The sequence below is a fragment of the Phyllostomus hastatus genome, unplaced genomic scaffold (assembly GCF_019186645.2).
Source record: "Phyllostomus hastatus isolate PE091 unplaced genomic scaffold, TTU_PhHast_1.1 phas_contig_210, whole genome shotgun sequence".
Taxonomy (NCBI): Eukaryota; Metazoa; Chordata; class Mammalia; order Chiroptera; family Phyllostomidae; genus Phyllostomus; species Phyllostomus hastatus.
In genome coordinates this window covers 14737039-14759782 of record NW_025333737.1, presented here as the reverse complement: position 1 = coordinate 14759782, position 22744 = coordinate 14737039, and the positions used below count along the sequence as shown (strand labels likewise).

Sequence of the window (22744 nt, the reverse complement as noted above, 5' to 3'; positions counted from 1 at the left end):
TTTTAAGTTAATAATTGAGAGACTTCATCATCAAACAAAGAAAAAGGAAATTTAGGAATAGTTCTTATTGTTTTGCAGTGTTATTACCATTTGGAAATTTTTGGACTTTATTCATCTGAATCCTAAAAAAATAGATAAATATGCCATCCTTATTTCTTAATAGATGAAATATTTTTGATACTTCGTATTATCTGTATTAATAGGTGATTTCTAAGTAACTCCTTCAGAGGAAGAGAGTCTCAAAAAATTTTTATAAAAAAACAAGATTTAGAACAATGTTATTATCTTAAGTGGGACATGTATTCTTTTAAAAAAAGAAATGATATATTGCCTACTTTACTTGTGGGATGAATAATATCTTCTGGGAATTTATGCAAGTAAAAATTTAATTTTATTAGCTAACAAATTATTTTGTTCCTTAAAACGTCTAGATCAACCCTGGCCATGTGGATCAGTTGGTTGGAGTGTCATTCTGTACACCAAAAGTTTGCGGGTTCAGTTCCCAGTCAAGGCACATACCTAGGTTGCAGATTTAATCCTTGGTTGGGGAGCATGTGGGAGGCAACCAATCGATGTTTCTTTCTTTAAAATAAATAAACATATCCTTGAGTGAGGATTTTTTTAAAAGGCTAAATCATAATTTAGAGAATGTTCTTGATCTTTATGATTGAGAATGTGTTTGAAATGTTTTTCCCAGAAAAAATCTCAATGTATGCATTATCATCAGCCCTTTTTCTTTACTTGGAAATCACTGCTTTCTTATGAAGGAGCCTGGGTTAAGTTAAGGAAAGTATAATTGAAACAGTGGAGACAGCAATGTGCTGGTAAATTTTGACGAACAGCTGCAGGAAGAGAACCTGTAACATTTGCCAGCTTCCATTGTGTAAATAAATATTCCCACCTTGGCCAGTTTTAGGCTACCAGCTTAACAACCAGCTCTTGAAAATATTGCAGTGGTCTCTCTTGAACCAGTCAGGATGGCTCTAGCACACCACTGGGTGAGGACAGGTAATGGTGCTCAGTAACAAGGGATAGGTCTATTATATTGCCCAGCAGAATGCAATTAGAATATTCCTCTATGGAAATTAAAAATACAATTACACTTACGAGAGCCACAGTCCTCAAAGTAAAGAACCTAAGAGTCCCCACATGTGTGGGTAAATCCCAGTTAGTGCCAAGCAACTCCTCTCTCTTCCTTAATTCTTTGGACTCCTGAAAGTAATCATGTATTTTCTTAGAAATGGCATTCTACATCATGTAGAATGCCATTTCATTAATAATCATTGTTAATAGTGAGAACTGGAATCCTAGTTCATTTTGCTGCCTAAAAAGTCACCAGATGAAAGTAATAGTTAAAACTCTTCATAATTTGAAAACTGACTTATAGTACTTAGGATATTGAAATTAAGTTCCTTTATTCAAAGCTTATACTTTAGGGGAGAGTATAAAGTCTTACTAATTATGCAAAGAATGTAAAACCAAAAATATGTAGACTTTTATTTGGACTTGACTTTTTTTTAAGGGTTCAGATTTTATTTATTTATTTATTTATTTATTTATTTATTTTTAGAGAGGGAAGGGAGGGAGATAGAGAGAGAAACATCAATGTGTGGCTGCTGGGGGTCATGGCCCGCAACCCAGGCATGTGCCCTGACTGGGAATCAAACCCGATACACTTTGGTTCGCAGCCTGCGCTCAATCCACTGAGCTACGCCAGCCAGGGCTGGTCTTGACTTTTTTAAAGGCTAACAGAGCCAATCTTGTACAGAAATCCATAGTTTTCCTTTTATTTCCCAGCTTTGTTTTTTCCTCCTCAGATAGAACCTATTTCCCACTTCAGGCATACTTCTTTCTTCCCTCTGCCCTTCCTCCCTTCAGAATCTATAGGGGCCTACTGACCAGCAACTTTTACTTGTTATTCAATTCGTTTGTACTAAAATTCATTCAACCTGGGGATTTTTTTTAAATTTCTAATTGTTCAATGTAGTTTAAGAATCAGTAGGCATTTAATGAGAAGAGAAGCCTGATAGCTTATCAAGCCTTTTTCAACAGCATAGCCCTAAAGATAAACTGATTTTGTCCATTTAGGATAGTACAGAGTTCAGGAGGAACTGCACACAACCATGGCAGACTTCCTGTGACTTCTCCCCTGGGGTAATCACTCAAGGGTCTAGTCTCACTGAAGCTATTCTAGAGATAGTCGCAGAGGCTCCTCATTCTGTAAGCGCTTGTGATCCAACTGCGTGGTTAAAATCTGTCTATTAGTTGAGATTCCTTTTCTCTGTTCCTCCATTCCTTCCTTCACACTACGCATTCATATGTAGTCCTATCTACTGCTTTAGACTTCAAATTTAAGACTTTTTAAGCTCCCAAAGGAACATATGATACTGTTCCCTTTAATGCTATCAGAAAAAAAAATCAACACATTCTTTTCAACTTTAAATATAAAAGAAAAATGAATTACCATGTGCAGGTTCTCAGAAATGCAATGCTGAGACTATCTCACATCTGATAGCATGGGGGAAATGATGATGACACATACATTTCATATATATGTGACAAAAGCTTTCACACCTGATGAAAACAAAATGAATTCCCTAAATGAATTATTCTGTGTCTTTATAATAAATTATGTACCCTGAGTACTTAGTAAACAAACAAAAGACCTTTTCTAATATTTTCTTTTCCAAACACATATGTCATCAAAGATCCAAAAAGAACTCTTAGCCACATGGTAATTATTAAGTAATTTGTTTCTTTCTATCTCAGAGAGAAAAATTCCAGATGAAGATTTCATCATCTTAATTGATGGATTAAATGAAGCAGAATTTCACAAACCGGATTATGGGGATACGATTGTATCATTTCTGAGTAAAATGATTGGAAAATTTCCTTCCTGGCTCAAACTAATTGTAACAGTTAGGACCAGTTTACAGGTATGTGTTTGCTTTTGGAACATAAATTACTTGCCTTAGAGAGTGCTTAAACCGACAAAGTTCTAGGTTCTTGTTACTTTAGTGACGAGATTTTCTAAACCTCTACCATATCCTAGAGCAGCAATTTTCAATTAGTGAGCCACGAGAGGCACATCAGTGTGCCGCAAGAATTTTTAAAACATGCAACACCTGACTATTTAGTCAGGGACACTGACCTCTTTTCCCTTAGATTGTCAAATTAAAAAATGACAACAGCCAATACAACAATAATCATCAAGTGAATAATCAAAATTGTACCTATTTTTTGGTCAAATTGGCAAAAATAATATATTTTTTGGTGTGCTACAAAATTTTAGTAATTAGTTTACGTGTGCATGAGGGCAAAGAGGTTGAAAACCACTGTCCTAGAACCCTGGTAAGAGATGTGATCTAGAGAGAGCATTCTCTGTAATATGACTCGTAGCTCAGATTCCCATTCCTATTGCTCTGGATAAGTTTTGATAAAGTGTCGCTCAAAATAGCATGAAAAAAAGGTGTCCACTTTTCTAGACTTTCCTGAGGACAAACAGCAATGCCAATAGAGTCTCTAATACTCCAGTTTACTGTTTGACTTTTACTTTATATTTTTTAAATTTTTTTATTATTGTTCAATTACAGTTGTCCCCATTTTTCCCCCCATTGCTCTCCCCTGCCCTACCTACCCACCTCCCACATTCAGTCCTCCCCCCGCAACTCTGTTGTCCTTGTCCATGGGTCCTTGGTACATGTTCCTTGACTTGACCCTTCCCCTTCTTCCCCCATTATCTCCCTCTCCCTTCCCCTCTGGTCACTGCCAGATTGTTCTTTATTTCCATGTCTCTGGTTCTATTTTGCTCGCTTGTTTTACCATTTACTGCTATGCTGAAGTCAGTTAAATACAATCTAGACTCAGATTTCCTAGTTCCTCCCTCTTCCTCTACCTGAACAACTTTTCTATAGCATGATGGTGGACTTCTGCGTGCCTTTCTCTAAGACATATTGGGTTTGAGGTTAATATTAAGGTTTGAAGTTAAATTTACTTACAACTAAGAGATAATATTTTTTTAATTACCTTCTCTAATCACTCACTGCTTACTTAATGTCCTGGACAAAGGACTAGGAATGTGGAACTGAGCCTGTAAAGACGTGTGGTCTAAAGATAAATGACCCCACCTTCCCTGCCATCCTCACTGTAGCTGAGTTGTTTATGTATTCTTTACCTATTCATACTTGGTTTGGAACAGCGTTTCTCAACCTTTTTTCCCCTAACAATCTACCTTTTTGATGAACATTAAAATCTCACATATTACATACCTATCCCACAATAGCAGGTCCTCAAATGACGTCATTTCTTTTGATGTTGTTTTGCTCTAACACTGATGATGAGAACTTAATTCTTATTCATATCAATTAGCCTACAGTAAAATTTGCTTTCATTATATGTTGTTTCACTTAAAGTTGCAGTATCTATTGATGAAGTTAACTGAGGACTTACTGTATTTTGATGCAACCCTCCATAACAATTGCTAATGTACAGGAAGCAGTCTTTGCTTCCCTGTCTTTTCCTCTATTAGGCACTTAGGATTATTCCTGCATATAACCAATTAACTTCATTGCTCTCTTTGATCAAAAACTATACTTCTAATCCTGGCCACTACCTTGCAAGTATTTGTTATTAATCACAAAGTCATTTGAATTAAAGGTTGTGGATAAATCAACAGAAATACATCTTTACAAGTTAATATTATGTAATCTACCATTATCAGTCAATAGCTTGATTGTTAAAGATGAAGAATGAATAAAAGAAACTTCTAGGAACACAATCTCTGACTAGTTTTAGTAAATGTATACTTCGGAGATCTTATCCTCATTTATAATTTTACATAATGCCATGGGCAATCTCAAAAGACATTTTAAGCATGACTTGGTAGAGCAGATAACTTTAATCTTTCAGCTATGCCAAAGAACAGGAAAAGTACTATACATATTAATCTACAAAGTCAAAATCTCAGCGTCTTTGTAGACTTCTCAAATACTTCATTCACTTTAACCAGGGATTTTTAAAAGTTATTTTCATTGAGCTCTGACAATGAAATAATTTGTAGGTCTTGAAAAATGAGCTCTCATATTGATCGTTCATTATTTCCACAAACATTTCTTAAGTTCTTCAGGTGTGTCAGGCACTTTGTAGGAGCTAAGGGTACAACAATGGACAAGACAGACAATTTCTCTGCCCTCATAAAGCTTATAGTGAGGACCACAAACAATAAATAAGTAAAAACTTAAACATTAAGATGATAGGTAGCGTTAGTGCTATGAAAACAAATAAAATAGGGTGAAGGGATAAATGGGGGTGATAGTTATTTTAGACAAGGTGATTGGAAAGGCTTCTTCAAGGAGCCTTATCAAGTGATTTATCTTTTTAAAAGATTTCTTTGGCTGCTGGCTGTGTAGATAATACAGTGTAGGGGATCAAGAATGGAAGTAGAAATACAGGTGACAGATGGTGGTGGCTTAGAGTGGAGTGGTGATAGTGGAGACCCTAGGAAGTGGTCATATTTGAACAAAATTTTGAAGGAAGATCAAAAAGACTTGATGTGTTGAATGTGGATGTGAGCAAGAGAGACGATTCAATAATGGATCATGGGGTTTTGGTGAGCAACTAGGTAAATGCTGGAAAAGAGAAAGATCACAGACACCTCCTGTGATTTGGTCACTGTTGCTGGTAATACCATTTTTTAACATGGGAAGATTTTGTGGAGGGGGCAAAATTCAGCGGTTCTGGTTTGGTCACATTAAGTTTGTCTATGAAACATGCAAGTATAAATGTTTAGCAGACAGATGAAAGATGAGAGCTCAGGGAAAATGACTAAGTTGGAAACATAAAGTTAGGCATTATCCGCATAGAGATATTAGAACCACAGAACCAAATTAACTGTTCTAAGGAGTGAGTGGCTAGGTAATGGGAAAAGAAGGGAGACCTGAGCCCAGGTGGACTGAGAAATGAAAGCGGAGCCAGCAAAAAGCCTGGGTAGGAGTAGCCAGTGTGCTGAGAGGAAGACTATAGGAACATGCTATGGTTGCAAGCTGCAAAAGTGACTCAAAGAGAAAGGTGTGATCCCCAGCATCAAGTACTGCTGAAAGGTTGAGCAAGATGAGATTCTCTGCAGCTTGATTATTGGATTTGGCAAGGTGAAGATTATTGATAACCTTGACAAAACCATTTCAGTGAAGTGGTGGTGTTGAAACCTAATTGCAACAAATCGAAGAGAGAATGGGAAGGGAAGAATGTGATACATACAGTACATAGAGAAAACCTTTGTGTGAAATTTTACTAAAAATGGCAACAGAGGTATATAGGATTGTAGCTGGAAGGAGAAAGTATAGGGCATTTGTCTGTGTGTTACAGTAGAGTAGAGGAAATTGATGGCAGGAGAGAGAGTGAATACTTAGAGGAGCCAAGTCTGTAAGCAGATAGGAAAAGGTGGAATCTAGAGCATAAGAGTCACCACAGAGCCCTATCGCCTTTCCCCAATATAATGTCCAAGCTGATCACCAAGGTGCTGAGCTTTCCACCATGAGAAGTATTCCTTTGGGCTAAGGCATCTTCAGAAGGTCTTCATTAAAATGCATCATTTTATTCAGAGGGTTAGAAAGCCACATTTTTACATGGCATTCTTTGAGTTCTTATGTATTTCTCTTACTTTGATATTATGCCATGGTTTACACTGAGAAAAATGGCAACAAAAAAGTTATATGACACTATTTTCTATTTATTTTAGGAATGTTATTTAGAGCCTTGACCATCAAATCACTCCTAAAATATCCTTTATGAAGGACCATACAAAATTATCTTAAGTCTCAATATTAGGAAGAGTGTTCCTCCTATGCAACTAATTTGTTTTAATCTATGCATACTAATACTTGATTATGTTTTCTTCTTTAGCCACTTAGAACTTTAGAATACATTTTGGGACCCCATAGTTTACCATAAGAGTTAGGGGAAACTGAAGGTCTTTCTCTCTATCTCTCTCTCTCCATCTGTTTTAGGAAATTACCAAGCTGCTGCCTTTCCATAGGATTTTTTTGGATCGACTAGAAGAGAATGAAGCCATAGACCAGGACCTGCAGGCTTACATCCTGCACCGGATACACAGCAGCTCAGAGATCCAGAATAACATTTCACTTAATGGCAAAATGGACAATACTACATTTGGCAAACTCAGTTCTCATCTTAAGACCCTCAGTCAAGGGTCCTATCTATACCTGAAACTCACCTTTGACCTTATAGAGAAAGGTTATCTAGTGTTGAAGAGTTCTAGCTACAAAGTAGTTCCTGTTTCGCTGTCTGAGGTTTATTTACTCCAGTGCAATATGAAGTTCCCGACCCAGTCTTCCTTTGACCGGGTGATGCCTCTTCTGAATGTGGCGGTGGCCTCTCTCCACCCACTGACTGACGAACATATCTTCCAGGCCATCAATGCTGGGAGCATTGAAGGCACGCTAGAATGGGAGGACTTTCAGCAGAGAATGGAGAACCTCTCCATGTTTCTAATCAAGCGCAGAGACATGACTCGTATGTTTGTACATCCTTCTTTTCGAGAATGGCTTATCTGGAGAGAAGAAGGAGAGAAAACCAAATTTCTCTGTGATCCCAGGTAAGCCATAGATCTGAAATAAGCAATTCTGAGCCTATTTTGTATTTGTTGCATGGAGCATGAGTATTGAAACAATAAGTGTTCTCCATTGAACATTTCACTTAAAGGAAATATCTGTTCTCAAGACAAGGCTATAATGAGATTAACTAATTTATTTTCTTACACTGTTATTTGTTTGAGATTCAAAATCTGCATAGATATGTAGAGTGCTCCCATACATTTCTGTATTTTACTAAATATTTTTTTCTAATTACACTGGTGATCCCAGGCTGTAATTAATTTAGCCATTTAACAGACCTCCTCAGTGTACTTAAGATGTGAAGAAAGAATTGATACATTATTCATCTCTTTGACTTAGAGCAGAATTATTTTTAAATTGTCATTGCCCTTTTAAAAGCCAAACCATTGTTAAAGTCACCAATGACTAATCCCATTAAAGTTTAGCCACTGCTGAGATTTACACTGGAAAATGGAATCTTAAATCTCACAGTTGAAAAAGACTGGTAACCAACTGAAGTGATCAGCTGGTGTAGCCACTTTACCTTTAGATAAATAAGTTGTCATTATTCCCATTTTACTACAAAGGCCTTATGATTCTGAATCAGTTGCCCAACATCATTAAGTTAATAGGTGGGAGAAAGAAGGAGGGACTAGAAGAAGGCTGGCAAATACACGGTATGCACCACCACTCCCCTGTCCTTCAGCCATGGCAGACAGTACTGATTTGCCCCAGCACTCTTTCCTGATGAGCTTGACCCTGACTCAAGGATCTTTCTAAGCTCAACAAACCAGACTAAATACAAAATTATTTCCCATTCTCCTGGGCAGAATTTAGGTCTCTAGCATGTGGTTGGGGGCAGGGATTCTATTCCTCTATGTCACCTTTTTAAAAGAATTATTCCTTTAATAAAGTTGGTGTTTTCAAAAGCAGATATATTGCTGATTTCTTGGAAACAAAGAAAAACATCAACAACGTAGCTGGCAAATGCAGAGCTTATTCTGGCTCAAAAAGAAGATAGGTCAAATTAGACTGTGACTCATCGGAGAGACTAAACTTCTCTGACCATGCTGGGGTTTTATTACTCTCCTGGCATGTTCTTCACCCGGCCTTCTTAGAGACAACTGTGCTTGTGCGTGTGCTGCTCAGCCTACTTCATGCCTATTCATTAGAAAATTAGTTCCAGATTCTGATGACGATATCAAGCCAGTCGGTGGATTTCCTGGTATTTTCCCTGAGAGGGAAATTTTTAAAGAAACAAACTAGTAATAAGAACACAAACTTTTGAGTCAGATTACCTGCAAAGAAATCTTACCTCTCCTAGGAACTGTGACCTTTGGAAAGTTACAATCTGAGACAGTCTGTTTCTGAGACAGTTTTCTTATCTACATAAAAGGGATAATAATTCCTGAAGTTGTTGAGAATTAAGTGAGGTTATTTAGTAAGTGTAATGCCTAGAATAGTACAGAGTACAAACAAAGTGTTTAGGAAATATCCTTCTTTCCTTCCCTCTCTTTGCAGTAATGGGCCCTTCAGGTTCACTTAATCCTGTGCCTAACTGGAAAGGCAGCAACAGTCTTCTGCTATTAGCATTTGGGCACAAGACTTAAGAAGCAAACAAACAAACAAAAAAGCTTAGCCCGAGTCTCTTCTATGAATTGTATGCCATTCCCAAGAGAGTTTCATTATAAATCTCATTAGGACTGCTACACATAGAGTTGGCAACCACATATTTAAGAAAAAGAGACCAATCTAGAATTGCCTGTGAACACTTTGAAATCAGTTTCCAGAGAAACTTTGCTAGTTGATCTGCTCTTTCATCCTGAAACATCTCAGAGGATTGAAAGCTGAGGTTCAAGGTAGCCAGACTACCACTGAATCAACAGTATCCTTTCAACAAATGAAACCCTCAGTGGCTCCCAAAGGAGGAAATGTGGTATTTATGCAGCCATATCATCATGGCTTTACAGCCTTACCTTCTCAACATTGTTTATTAACTAGGAGCATTTCAGCAACAGGCTGATAGCACTAAGACAAGAAGAGCAAACACTTGTAACTTCAAATGCTGTGTACAGGCACACCTCAGAAATACTGCAGGTTCTGTTTCAGACCATCACAGTAAAGCAAGTCATAATCTTTCTGTTAGTGGAGGGTCATGTGCCTTCAATTTGTTAAAAAATGCAGCATCCATGGAACTCAAGAACATGAAGCATTATAAAATGAGGTGTACCTGTAGCCTGTTGCCCCGTGATTGAATAACACTCAGGGCTGCTGAGGGATCATCATATATCACTTAATGGCAGAGAATAAAATAGTGGGACCAAATGTTACCATAAAAGCTTCCTTACATTTCATTTCAGCTGGAATTTAGTCTTCTACCCAGCACTGTCTGGCACCAGCTTTGTTACTAAAATATCGATCTCAGAGCTTGAGTCCCCCTGGGTCAATGAGATGGAAATTCACTAAGAATTTAATGCTATTGGCAAAGCCCAAGGTGGCCTTTCAAAGAAACTGGCAGTAATTGTTTTCCACGTCAGGCGAGTCTGATTAGCAAGGCTCTCTCCAAGCAGGCTTTGTCTTTGCGGCCTTCAGCCTCTACTTCCTGTACTGATGTTCTGTACTTGTTCCCACTCTGTTCTCTACTTTCTCTCCAGTTTCTCTCTACAAAATCTAATGTATCTCACTAAACCGGGGGATACCAACTCAGTGCCTCTGAAATCACAGTAGGTAGGCCAGTGCCTAACATACATATCTCTGTGTAAGGAGAACTTTCAGAAGCAAGGGAACATCTCTGTCTCTTCTAGTCCATTTTCCTGGACTTTTCAACACTCACTTGTTCACCCTGAACTTGTTGGGCCTTCTTAGGGCATTAGACACAGAAGAGAATATTCTGCTGAAGCCAAAAGTAGTAGCTCTTCATTAGAAATAGGCCACCCAGGAGGTACTTCTGCTAAGCTGAAGAGAGTCAGTAATCTGAGGATGGGTGGTGGTGCTGGAAAGAGGAAATAGCAGACCCAGAGGTCAGTGTTGCAGTTGAGGCAGTTTTCTTCATTTTAAATATCAGACTTCCTATTGTCCCACAATCAGGACAGAGATTTGATACCCCAGAGTGAATGACCTACTGTTGCATAGACATATAACTGTCACAGAAAGAGACAAGTTACAGATGCCTTTTCTTGGCTTGGTTACAAGGTGTGGGGTATTTGTATGTGTTTGCATATGTGTGTTTATCAAACTTTAAGGAAAGTATCATTCAAAAATCTTTTATCACATCAAAACTTATAAGATTTTGGATTTGGATTCTAGATAAAAGTATGCTTCTTGAAGCCCTCACAAACCTGAGACCTCACCACCTTATTCTGCTTTTTATTTCCAACCATTCATCACTGTCATACTCTGAAATTAATCTGTCCTATATTTTATTCCCTTGAGCACTGATATATCAGATTAAGTCACTAATCTAATAAACTAATCTCTACTGTTATGCTAATAAGAGGAAGGTAGAAAACCCATCTAAAGCAACCTATACATTTTAAGTAAGGCCTTTGAAAGAAGTCACCAGCCTGTTATCTAATCTATTAATGACTTTGCTAGTTGAACTTTGAGGCTGATAGAGTAGGCAACTGGGCACCTGCAGCCTAGTGGTGCTGTCTAGTTTTTAAAGCTTTGTGGTGCTGCTTAATACTTCTGCATAGCTTTAGGCTATCCCTGAATGAATCCCCACTCTATTTTTCCATTTTCTTTCCTCACTATTTCTATTTTCAAAGTATCTAGTCTCCCCTTCCCTAGGAACAGCTTGCAGATCAACATAGGTGTATAAATGGGAATACATATGGAAGATTTTAATACAGAGATTAGTACGCTCAGTTTCCCTATTTTTAATGGTTTGAATAAAACACATAGAGCTTGTTATGAACTTCATTCAATGAGTACTGAGCTGCTACAATCTAAGGTTGTGATTTGGAAACGTAATTTTTGTTGTCCTGATTTCCTCAAACTAAGAGAAGCAAATTTTATGGTGAGTGAAAAAGGAAAAAGGCTACACAAATCTTACTCATATCTATGAGAATAGTTGAGTACTTACTTGATTCTTTGTGAACAGAGTTGATATAGTAAATGGGATATTGAGATTTTTCTTAATTATTTTGGCCATGTTAGTGAATTACACATTGGAGACCTGATGTTCCAAATCCATGCCACAGAGCAATGTCAAAGAAGTAGTTCATCTAAGGAAAAAAAGAGGCCATCCTTCCTATAAAGGAAAACTAACTCTGTGCCAGGGACCTATATAGCCTGGCTTCTTATAAATACATGGGTCTGAAATGACCACCAAGTGGTGAGTTGCAGCATTGTGGTGATTTTGTTTGTTTGGTGTTGTAATCCAAACGTGAACCGTCAGGCCAGATGACATTTAACCTTACCCTCACTGAAGCACAAACCCTCCAGTTGGGGGATGGGTTCCACTTTCTAAAAGCATTAGGAAGGAATTCAGCAGAGTGATGGATCATGGGAAGAAAAAAAGGATTCCTGGAACTAAATCAGCCCTTAGGAGGTTTGGGAGTGTTAAAGCAAAGAGAAGGGAGGTACATACCAAACATCTTTTATTAGCACTTGCCTGTTAGTAGATGATCTTACCTGCCTGAAAATATTAACTGTCTGATCTCTGTTCTGGGTTTAGATCTGCTTTACTTCTAATTCTTCTCTACCATTAAGGGGAAGTCACTCTTCTGATGTCTTGATTTGGATGTGTGATTTCCAGGGAGAGATTTCATTGATCTATAATATTATTGGGGATTTGTCTAATTTTTCATCTAAGTTTCTAATTATTATCTAAGTTTCTATAATATTATTGGGGATTTGTCTAATTTTTCATCTAAGTTTCTTCTAATTATTATCTAAGTTTCTAACTCCCTTTTGGCATCAAGAGCAAATGTGAAGTATTACTCTAGTGACCATAGTTATGGTTTTATGATATAACGCAAAGGAAAATTTACTTACATGAAATCTAATGTATATCTTAGAGTGTGTCCAGTTTGCCGATGCATGAATGTCCTTCCACTTTACAAGTTTTTCTCTTAGCATAAAACATGAGACCCACATCTATTAGTCAAATAGGCAAACTGTTCCCATTGTTAGCACTCTCATACCTTTGAAGATGTACAACAATATTTTCAAATTCAAAGTTAAATTTGGAAAAAGTTGGTAATCAGAATTCTCTGACATATTTAAACTGAGAACTACTTATTCCTACTGTCATAAAAACTCATGTGTAGTTTCTAAGTTAATAACCGTACAGATAAATAGTTCTTATGATAAGAGGGAGGGAGAACATCATTGTATGACTTGGAAGACATGCGAAAGAGTCAGCTAATGAAAGCAGAGAGGAGTTGAACTCTCCTATATTGGTTGATTTTGCTACAAGAAACTAATATTGTTTATATGTTTAAAAATTTATAAATTATATGGATATATAAAGCATATGTATATAGGGTGGACAAAAGTAGATGTGTAGTTATGAGCATGTGAAACACAGTTTATTCTTAATACTATTATTTATGAATTATTTATTATTTTCCATACAAACAACTGGAAACCTACTTTTGCCCCACCCTATGTGTATATATGTATGTATGTGTGTATGTGTGTGTGTGTGTATTTTTAAGGTTAACATGCCTGGTATAGCAAATACTAGTTAAAACAACTTCACCTAAAAATGGGGAGAAGTAGCGCAGATGGTTAAGGGAAATTTTTGGTATGGTAGCCCCCCTTATCCACATGGGATATATTCCAAGATCCCCGATAGGTTGGTTGAAACTGTGGGTAGTACCAAACCCTATACATACTTTGTTTTTCTGTATGTACACGCCTATGGTAAAGTTGAACTTATAAATTAGACAAAGTAAGAGAACAACAATAACATAATAAAATAGGACAATTATAGCAATATATATAACAAAAATTATTTGAATGTGGTCTGTGTGTGCGCGTGCCTGAGTCTCTGATAAGCAGTCTGATAACTGAGACAGCTACTAAGTGATTAACAGGCAGGTAGCATATACAGTGGGGATACAGTGGACCATGGGATCATTTACATGTTGGGCAGGGTAGAGCTAGAAAGCATGAGATTTCATCATGCTACTCAGAACAGCATGCAATTCAAAATGTATGAATTGTTTATTTCTGGAATTTTCCATTTAATATGTTCAGAGTTGTTGACCACAGGTAACTAAAACCATGGAAAGTAAAACCCTGGATAAGGGGGGACTACTGTATCAAATGTTGCATAGAAAATAGAGGCTAATTTGTCCTCTTAATGAGTTTCTGAAGCAACACTGAGTGAAAAGATGGAATTCCACAGGCCTTTGCCTTTCTAGGTTGTCAGACTAAGATTAATGGCACAGCAATCAGAAGGAGTTATTGCCAGCTTAGTGAGCTATGACAGCACATTGTCTTTTTTGTGAGTAGAACAACTTACTCAGCTGTCTCGAGAGACTTTCAAAAGCAGATAGATCTCCACATTTGGTAAAATCAACTCTAATAGTCTTCTATTCTCTTAACCATAAGGACCTACGGCTGTGAGACGTGTATTTACTGTAGTATAATCTAGTTGGTTCTGTCCAAATTTTACTTATAAGGATCCATTTATTTCCATCTCTACTTACTACACTCCAGGCTCCTATGTAGACTACTTTAGCATCCTGTTTGGTCTCCCCTTCAATCTATTTCACCAGCAGCCAAAGTGATTTTTTAAAACACAAATCAGATCATGTAACCTCCTCTGAAATCCTTCAGTGGCTTTTTGTAATTAGAATAAAATCAAAGACAGGTTTTAAAAAGCCCTCTATTACAAAGATAGCTTCTGCCTACCTCTCTAAATTGAACTCACTCATTCTCTCTGTTATGTGCAATTTCCTGGTCATAATTGGTCATCTACCAGTTCCTAGAACTTGCTAAGCTCCTTCCCACCTCTAGGCCTTTGCACTTAACAATCTCCTCCATCTGGAGCTCACTTTCCCTCGCTCATCACATGGCAAGATCTTTCACTCCTCCTTCAGATCTCAGCTTAAATGCCACCTCCTCAGAGAGATTTCCACTTGTCACCTTATCCAAGTGAGTCTCTTGTGGTTTTCTTTACCATAGCAACCATTTCACTTTCTTACATTTAACACATTTATCTATTATTAATTTATTACATGTGAATACTCCTTTCTTGTTTACCTTCCCCTCTAGAATGTCAGGGAGCTCAAGTGAGGACAGGAACATTTTCTGTCATGCGCATCTTAGTCTTCCTAATGATTAATAGAATGCCTGACCAGAGTAAGCACTCAGTGAATATTTTTTTAAGTGAATTAATTAGTGAACAAAAGAATGGTAAGAGGTACTAATTTTAAGCTTGTGACAGAAAATATCTGAGAAACTCTGTGTTTTGTGTGCTCTTTTACCATGTGTCAATAGTAAGCAAAGATAAGCATTTCAGCAAGCATTCAGTGAACATTTATTATGTAATATATGCAAGGGTCTGTGTTAAGCACTACAGGGGCTACAAATGTGAAGAAGATAGATCTGTCCACCAGGACTTACAGCTAAGTGGTTTTAACAGACCTATGTATAACTAGCAGAGCGCTGTACTGGTAGTATAAAGAAAGAGCTAAGGAACATGGAAGAGGAAGAGAAGTGATAAATCTTCCTGTGCCTACTGTTGATATTTCAAACTGCAACAATTCAATAGCCCTTCTGCCTCATGAGGCCCTGCCAGCTGCCTAAAGAGTTCATTGTCAGAAGAGAGGCGTCCATTTTCCTCAGGCCAGTGATGCATTAACAGAACAGAAGGGCAGTAGGAAACTGTAAGGCAAAGTGGGATAAAGCAGTAAATCTCTGCAAAGCATATGTTTAAAAAGAAATCATGTTGTTCCACCCATGTCTACAAAGGTAGATCTTGACCATAATTTACTTAGAGTCTGCTACTTACAGTTTACTTTCACCAGGCTCTCATTTCCACATTGAATAAGGAACAGTAAGACAAGCTGACTAGAAATGTATTTTGTATTCAGGTGCCATGAGAAGAACATGCCAAAGTAATTGCTGATGGATAGCTATACAGGAAAGAGAGAATTTTTGCAAAGATATGTGGGTGTCATTTGCTGAGAATTGATAGCAACAAGCAGACTGTAAGGCAGCGATCACCAAAGTTTATCTGCAGGCAGAATTTTTAAGATGAGAGGCGAAAAAAATCAGGATTGTCAATCTATTCTCAATATTTGAGTCATTGTCACACTCATTTTACAGCTGAACAATAGCAACAGAGATGCCTGCAAATTCAAGACTGAGTTGGGTAGTGAATTGGAAAGTGGATCTAGAAGTCCTCATGTTGCTCTTCCTGGAACCCATCTGCTTAGCATTTATTCATTCATGAAACATTTATGAAACTTGTACTCTACACCAAGGACTGTGCTATGCACTAGAGAAACTTAAGTAAATAACACACTCCCAGCATTGAAGCCATTGCCCTCTAAAGGGAAGTCAGACACACAGCAACCAACCATAGTGCCTTAGTAAAAGTACCATAGGAACCTAGACAAAGGAGAAATACTTTGCATAAGATGGGGCATTCAAGTTCAGCCTTGAGGGATGAGTGTATTAAGGAGCATTGAAGTGGGAGAGCATTGTAGACAGGCAATAAAAGTGATGGCAGGAGCAATAGCAAGTGTGAAGATTTGAAGTGCCTTTAGGGAATTATGAGAAGCTGTGATTAGACAGTAAGACACTGGTCAGAAAGAATGACAGGAGTGTCACTAGGAAAAACAGCCTTGAATTCCATGTTTTAAGACCTTACAGCCCTGGCTGGTGTGCCGGTCCACAAACCAAAAGGTCGTTGGTTCAATTCCCGGTCAGGGCACACACCTGGGTTGCAGGCCAGCTCCCAGTCTCTCATACATTGATGTTTCTTTCTCTTCCCCTCTCCCTAAAAGTAAATAAATAAAATCTTTAAAAAATTTTAATCTGTTAAAAAAAGACCTTACAGTTTATTTTGTAGATAATAAGGAGTCTCTATAACTTCAAGGAGAAGGAAACAATGATCATATAACTCTGGTGATGTGAAAAATAGCTCTGACAAGTGGTATTTGGAAGACAGGTTGAAGGAGAGGATAGACTACAGGGATATTAGTTATAAGGTTTATAGCAATAGTCTAGGTGAGAAATGCCAAGACCTGTAATGTGAGAATAGAGAACAAAGTATGTTTGGAAGAGACATTTTGGAGATACTTAGAAGTACTTGGTCTTTTGTGTGTGTGTGTGTGGAAGGTAAGAGCTGAGAGATCAAAAATGACTTCAATACTTAGCTCGAATAGCAGGGAATAGTGAAGGTACCATCCAACTGAAAGCATTATGAATGGAGGAGGGGCTCTAGCACGAACAAAAGCAGAAGGAAGAACAGGCTGTCGGGAGACAGTGAGTCCTATTTTGAACATGTATAATGAATCTCCAAGAGAAGATGCACAGATATTTTTAGGCATGTGACTTTGGAAAATAGGAAAAGGGAAAGCTCAGGCATGGAGTTATGGATTTGGAAGTTATCAGCAAATAACTGAGAGTAGAAGCCATAGGACTAAACAAGATCACCCCAGTTCAGAGTACAAAGCAGGAAGCTTAAGAGCATGATAACAGAATATTTATGCTTAAATGCTAAAATAAAATGATGAACCAAATAATAACTGACAAGGGTAATATTAGAGTTGGAAGGAGAAACAAAAGACAGTAAGGTTGTGGAAGTCAAAGGAAATTTTTCTGGACCAGGTCTGAAGCAATGAATATAATTTCTGCCTGAGTTCCATTAACTGGAATTCAGTCACATGACCCTCTTGAACCCTGGCAAAGTAGCCATTCACAACAGCTCTTGGCTGTGCAAGGGAGCACAAATCTTTTGTAGGCAGCTATCCATCTCTGCCCCATAATTCTGATCTCCCTAGATCTCCCTAAGTAACTCCCCACATTTACCACTATAATAAAAACATTTCAGAGCAGCATACATTATTTCAGCCCGAATTGTAAGATAAATAAGATAGACTTTAGCTTGCAAGCAATTCCTTGCCAGCTGGCTATAACTATATCACTTCATCACATCTGAGCACTACACAGAGGAATATCAAAACACCTCAGTACTGTTTCTTCAAAACACTAAAGTGTTATATATCAAGTTTGTCATTGTAGGAGCTGATGAAATCTATGTGACTACACATCAGTGACTATGACTAGAACAATAGAGGAAAAAAACATTCATGCTAGAAATATTTGAGTCCATCTGTTAGCATGTTTCAGTGCTACAAATAGAAACTTTAAGACTGGTTTTCTCCCTGGGGTGCTAAGTGAAAATCTATTAGGGAAACAAATATAGAGCCATTGTAGGTTTTGTATAAAACAACTGTTATTCAACTTCCAAATTGTTCAGTGGGCAGTGGGGAGGAAGGGTGATTCTTGCTTTAGAAAGGGTTGTTTTTTTTTTTTCTCTAAGAGACTTCATAGCTCTCAACCCCTGAGGTACAGGAAAACAGGGTCATCATGTAAGGGTCGCTCCTCACTGCTCCATAATCCATAGTTGTCTGAGAGTGAGTATCACTTGTCTCCAATAATTCATATGGAGGGGCTGCAAATGAGAATGGAGGTAGAATCTACTCTCTGCTGTTCTGTATACCACCTCTGTGCCTTTTGTCAGATTTTATATATATATGTCCCCTAATACATATATATTATCTGATATATGTGTATCTATATCAGATTTTACATATATACACATACATACATACACACACACACACACACACACACACATAATATATGGACAGGAGACAGTGCAAAGGGAAGAATCTTCAGCTCTGACCTGTGAGTGATTCTCTCCCCAAATATCTAAAATCAAATATACCTTGAATGTTAGGCATAGTATCCTCCTGAAAACCTCTGTCTACATAAGAAATTTATGTTCTTCCTGTTAGCTTAACTTTACCTTATTTCTTAAGGACCGATTAGCTCCGTCCTTATCAGTCCTCTCTGCCTAAAGTTACATATCAAGTGTTCCTGCATTGACTTAACAGTGAAAGGCACCCAAACCCATTAATTTTCCCAATTCTTAGATTTTTTTTTTTGGCTATAAAGGTATAAAGTGGAGTTAAGGCATAGAGAGGTAGCTATTTGGGTTAAGAACAGGGCATCACATTTCACCCTCCACACATTAAAGATTGAAATTTTGTTTGAGCGCACAGTCATCTTCCAATGTGTTTAAAGTTGTTTATAGTTAATGCTCATTCCTTTAGTTTAGCACTATGCTAGTTACTAGGGAGGATATAAAATACACTTTATTCAATATACCTCAATTCTCCCCAGCGTCCTAAGAGATAGGTATTACTATCTCTGTCTTACAGAAAGGTTAAATAGCTTATCCAAGGTTATAATGCCTTTAAGTGACAGAACTAGGATTTGAACATAGGACTGCTTGCTTTTCAGTTCAGAGATGAAGAGGCAGCCCTGTGAGTGCAGACAGGGCAGTCGTCAGGGTGACCAAATCACCAAGTGATCTCATCATGCAAGCTGTGCTCAAATCATTCCTCACCACAGCCCCCCATTGGTCTTTGATGAACCCATATTAACCCACATTAATCACATATGAACCCACATTAAAGTTGATTTTGATTACCATCCTCTTTAGTAATAGAGAGAAAACATAGTTGTTGTGTTCATTCATACCTGAAATCACATCACACTGGCTAAGGCTCTCTCTTTCTTAACTACTCTCTCCCAAAATGGCAATCAAAAAATGTCCAAATTAATGGTTGTTAATTTTAATTATGTTAAGAATTCAGAGTTTATATTCTATAAATAAACATGTTTTTCTTCATTTTTTTACCTTTTCACCCAAATTTGCCCAGAAATGAAAACCAAGTTGCTAAACGTGTCAATGTGGTAATGGAACTAGATTTCAGAAGGCCCTGGGTTTTTGTTTTCTCTTTTACATCCCAGCCATGTGAACTGGGATCCGTCCTTCAATCTGGCTGCAACTCCATCCTCCATTGTATTAGGAGGAATAGCTGCTCCTATCCTGATAGTATAGGTGTCTGTGAAAATCTACATAAGTATTAAAAGTATTTTGAAAACTATAAGGTAGTGTACAAGTGTAAGGTATTACTACTTATTTGTTCATTCTGTAAATAATTATGCCTGTTACCTAGGAGTACATATGTGAAACAACATGGCTTCCGTGTTCAGCACAGTCTAGTGGGAGGACTGACGTGCAGATAGATAGATGCATAGGTGCTGCAGTGGAGATGTGTACAAAAGCCCAATGGTAAGTATCCCTGACTCTCTGGGGGGGACCAAGAGAGCCTTCACAGAGGAGATAGTGTGAACTGAGACTTGAAGAATGAGAAAGAGTTTGCCTGATTAACTACATAGGGAAGAGAATTTCAGGCAGAAGGAAAGCATGTTTGAAACTCTGAAATAATTTAAAATGTCTGGAATTAGAAATACAGGGTAAGGAGGTAAAAGACAAATAGACAAGGAACAAATTATGAGGAGGCTTTGAAAACCATGCTAAGGAGTTTAGATTACGTATAGGAAGAAATATAAAGCCATTGAAGAATTTTAAGCAGAATTTTGATCGGATTTCTACAATACAGATTATTGACATGGGCCAGGGAAGAGGCTGTGGAAAGAATGAGTCTCTTTCAGTGATTCAGGATAGAAAGTGCAAAGGGAGGAGAACAACTGCTAGATTTTATGTCTGAGTGTCAATATTCAAAAAATAAAGAAGTCTTAAGGGAATTTGGTTTGGATGGAAAGCTTCAACTTCAAACAGTGTCATTTGACTGGTCATTTGGAGGTAGAGGGATCCAGCAGGCAGTCAGAGCAAAAGGAGATCTCAGTGCCAGAGATGTCCCTGTGGGAGCCATTCACATCAAGGTGAGAGTTGAGGCCAAGAAGGTAGATGAGAGCTACCTGCAAGAGAAAAATAAATGGGGAATGAAGCAAAGGAGTTACATCACTGAAGGAAATGGGAGGAAAAGTACCCGAGTAGTGTCACAGATGTTAAGAGAAGAGACAGTTTCAAGGTAAGTAGATCAGTAAGACCTAATACTAGAGAGAAAAAATTAAAAGAAACATTATCAAAGGCTACAAGAAAATCAATTAAGAGGCAACTGATCATCTTAGAGAGTAGTGAGACTAAGATTCAAAAGGATGTGAGTTCAGGAGTAAGATTATGATAAGAAAAATAGAAATAATATAGACAAATGTAGTGTAACCCATTCAGACCATAGGTTAGCCAGTGGCACCATTTTTTGTCATACTTCTATTGTATTTTTTCCATTAGCATTTATCCCCCTTATACCGCCTTCCACATATTTTATCAGAACAAGAAGGTACAAATGGAAACGCCAGCATGTAATGTAAATTGCTTTTACCCTTTGTGTCCTGAACACTACAAGCTTTGAGTCCAGTGAACAGATCAGAGTCATTCTTTTATGAGTAGTATAGTTCACTTGTATCCAAAAAGAAATGAACAGCTGTGTCTCCTTCATCTTTTCCTGGGCCTGGATTGCTGCTTGTTTCCCCCAAGTGCCTGATCAGCAGCAACAAGACAAGCACTGTTATGTGTAGCTAGCTGAAATGCATACTAGAGAAACACAAACGTCTTACCAGGATTTCTTAGTTACGGTAGTAAGATAAAAGCACTAGGGCAAAGTCAATTTTGTATCTAACTGAAAATTCATTTCCTTGTCAGATAGGACCTTTTTTCCTTAATTCTGAATGGCATGAGTTCTCACTGACAGCCTGAAGCATAGGTAGTGGATCAGAGGCCTGAATTCAGGCGTTCTCTGCACAGCCATGGATGAGTTACTTAAAGTACAGTTCTTATACCAGGGGGGCTACAGTAATTTCAGTGTTAATAACTGGGTAGGATTTTGAGAACTTGAAATAGGGCACTTTATAAATGCACTTTATAAAATCTTCTAACTTACCTATGCTTCAGGTAAGTGAAGCATAGGCTATTAAAATAGCCTATCAACTAAACAGGGCTTTAAAAGGATAAATAATAGTTTAGTAGCAGTTTCCAGATTTTGTGAGTATGAGACAGCTTGGGCTCATACCCTCAGATGATACTGATGATTCCATGAAGGCTACACTTGTCTGAGACATTCTCTCAATTAAATAACTTCCCTTCCATTATGGTTAATCTTATCCCATCAAATAACTACCAGAATTTGAAAATTCTATGAAGCTCAAGATTAGAATGTGGCAGAATTTTTTTTAATCTTACTGGAATGAAGTCTCTCTGAGATGATTCCCGCAAGGTGGGAGCTCTCCCATCTCGTTCTCCAAGTTGTTCACTGAAACCGAAAAAATGAAAGATAAAAAAATTAAAAAGAAATAAAGAATGTATTTGTTTTTCAGACTTCAGTGTGAGATATCAAATGTTAAGCCTGGCAGAGTAGCCAGTGTTCAATGTGAGGGAAAATCGTCCAGTAGACACTTGGGCCTCCTTTCAGAGAAGTGTGACCAACAAAAATTCACTCGCTACTTTTTCCTCCGGTTGGATTAACTCATTGGATTTGAAACTGAGATCTTGGGTTCATCTCCGTTTTCTGTGACTCTTCAAATGTAAGGAGTGGCAGAGTTGTGCGACCAGTGGCATAAAGAACTCTGCCGACCACTGACCAGGTGGGGACTAGGGAGACGACAGGTCTAAGTGTTCGCAGTTCCACGGGCTGGAGCCAGTGCGGTAAGAAGGTGCATCCCAAAGGTGATCCAGTGTCGGTTCTTTAATGCCCAGATTTCTCCTGCCTCCCAAAATTTATGGAGAAGTTTTATATGCAGTATGCTTTAGGCACTCTGGAGAATATATAAAACTCAGAATTTCTGTCACAAGTGTAAAGAGAAACACACATAACCCTAGATATACACACGAACATATACACACATATATCCATACATACATTCACACTTAAAGGAGTATTTCGTTAGATGCTTTGAGCTGGAAGAAACAGAAAATTCCAACTCAAATGGATTAAATAATACATGTATTACTTCATATAACAAGAAATCCAAAATTAGGGCCGCTTCTACTGCTCTACAGTCAGGGCTCAGGC

General features: G+C 37.8%; 1 protein-coding gene across 3 annotated transcripts in view; it reads left to right on the top strand.

Annotated features, from left to right (window-relative positions):
• The window catches only part of TANC2 (tetratricopeptide repeat, ankyrin repeat and coiled-coil containing 2), a 317432-nt gene that overhangs the window by 251185 nt on the left and 43503 nt on the right, over window positions 1–22744 (top strand). For all 3 annotated transcript variants that reach the window (XM_045836187.1, XM_045836186.1, XM_045836185.1), the window contains 2 exons: window positions 2770–2936; window positions 7005–7612. In XM_045836187.1, coding sequence (XP_045692143.1) covers window positions 2770–2936; window positions 7005–7612 — 775 coding nt within the window. The remainder of the gene's footprint in view (window positions 1–2769; window positions 2937–7004; window positions 7613–22744) is intronic.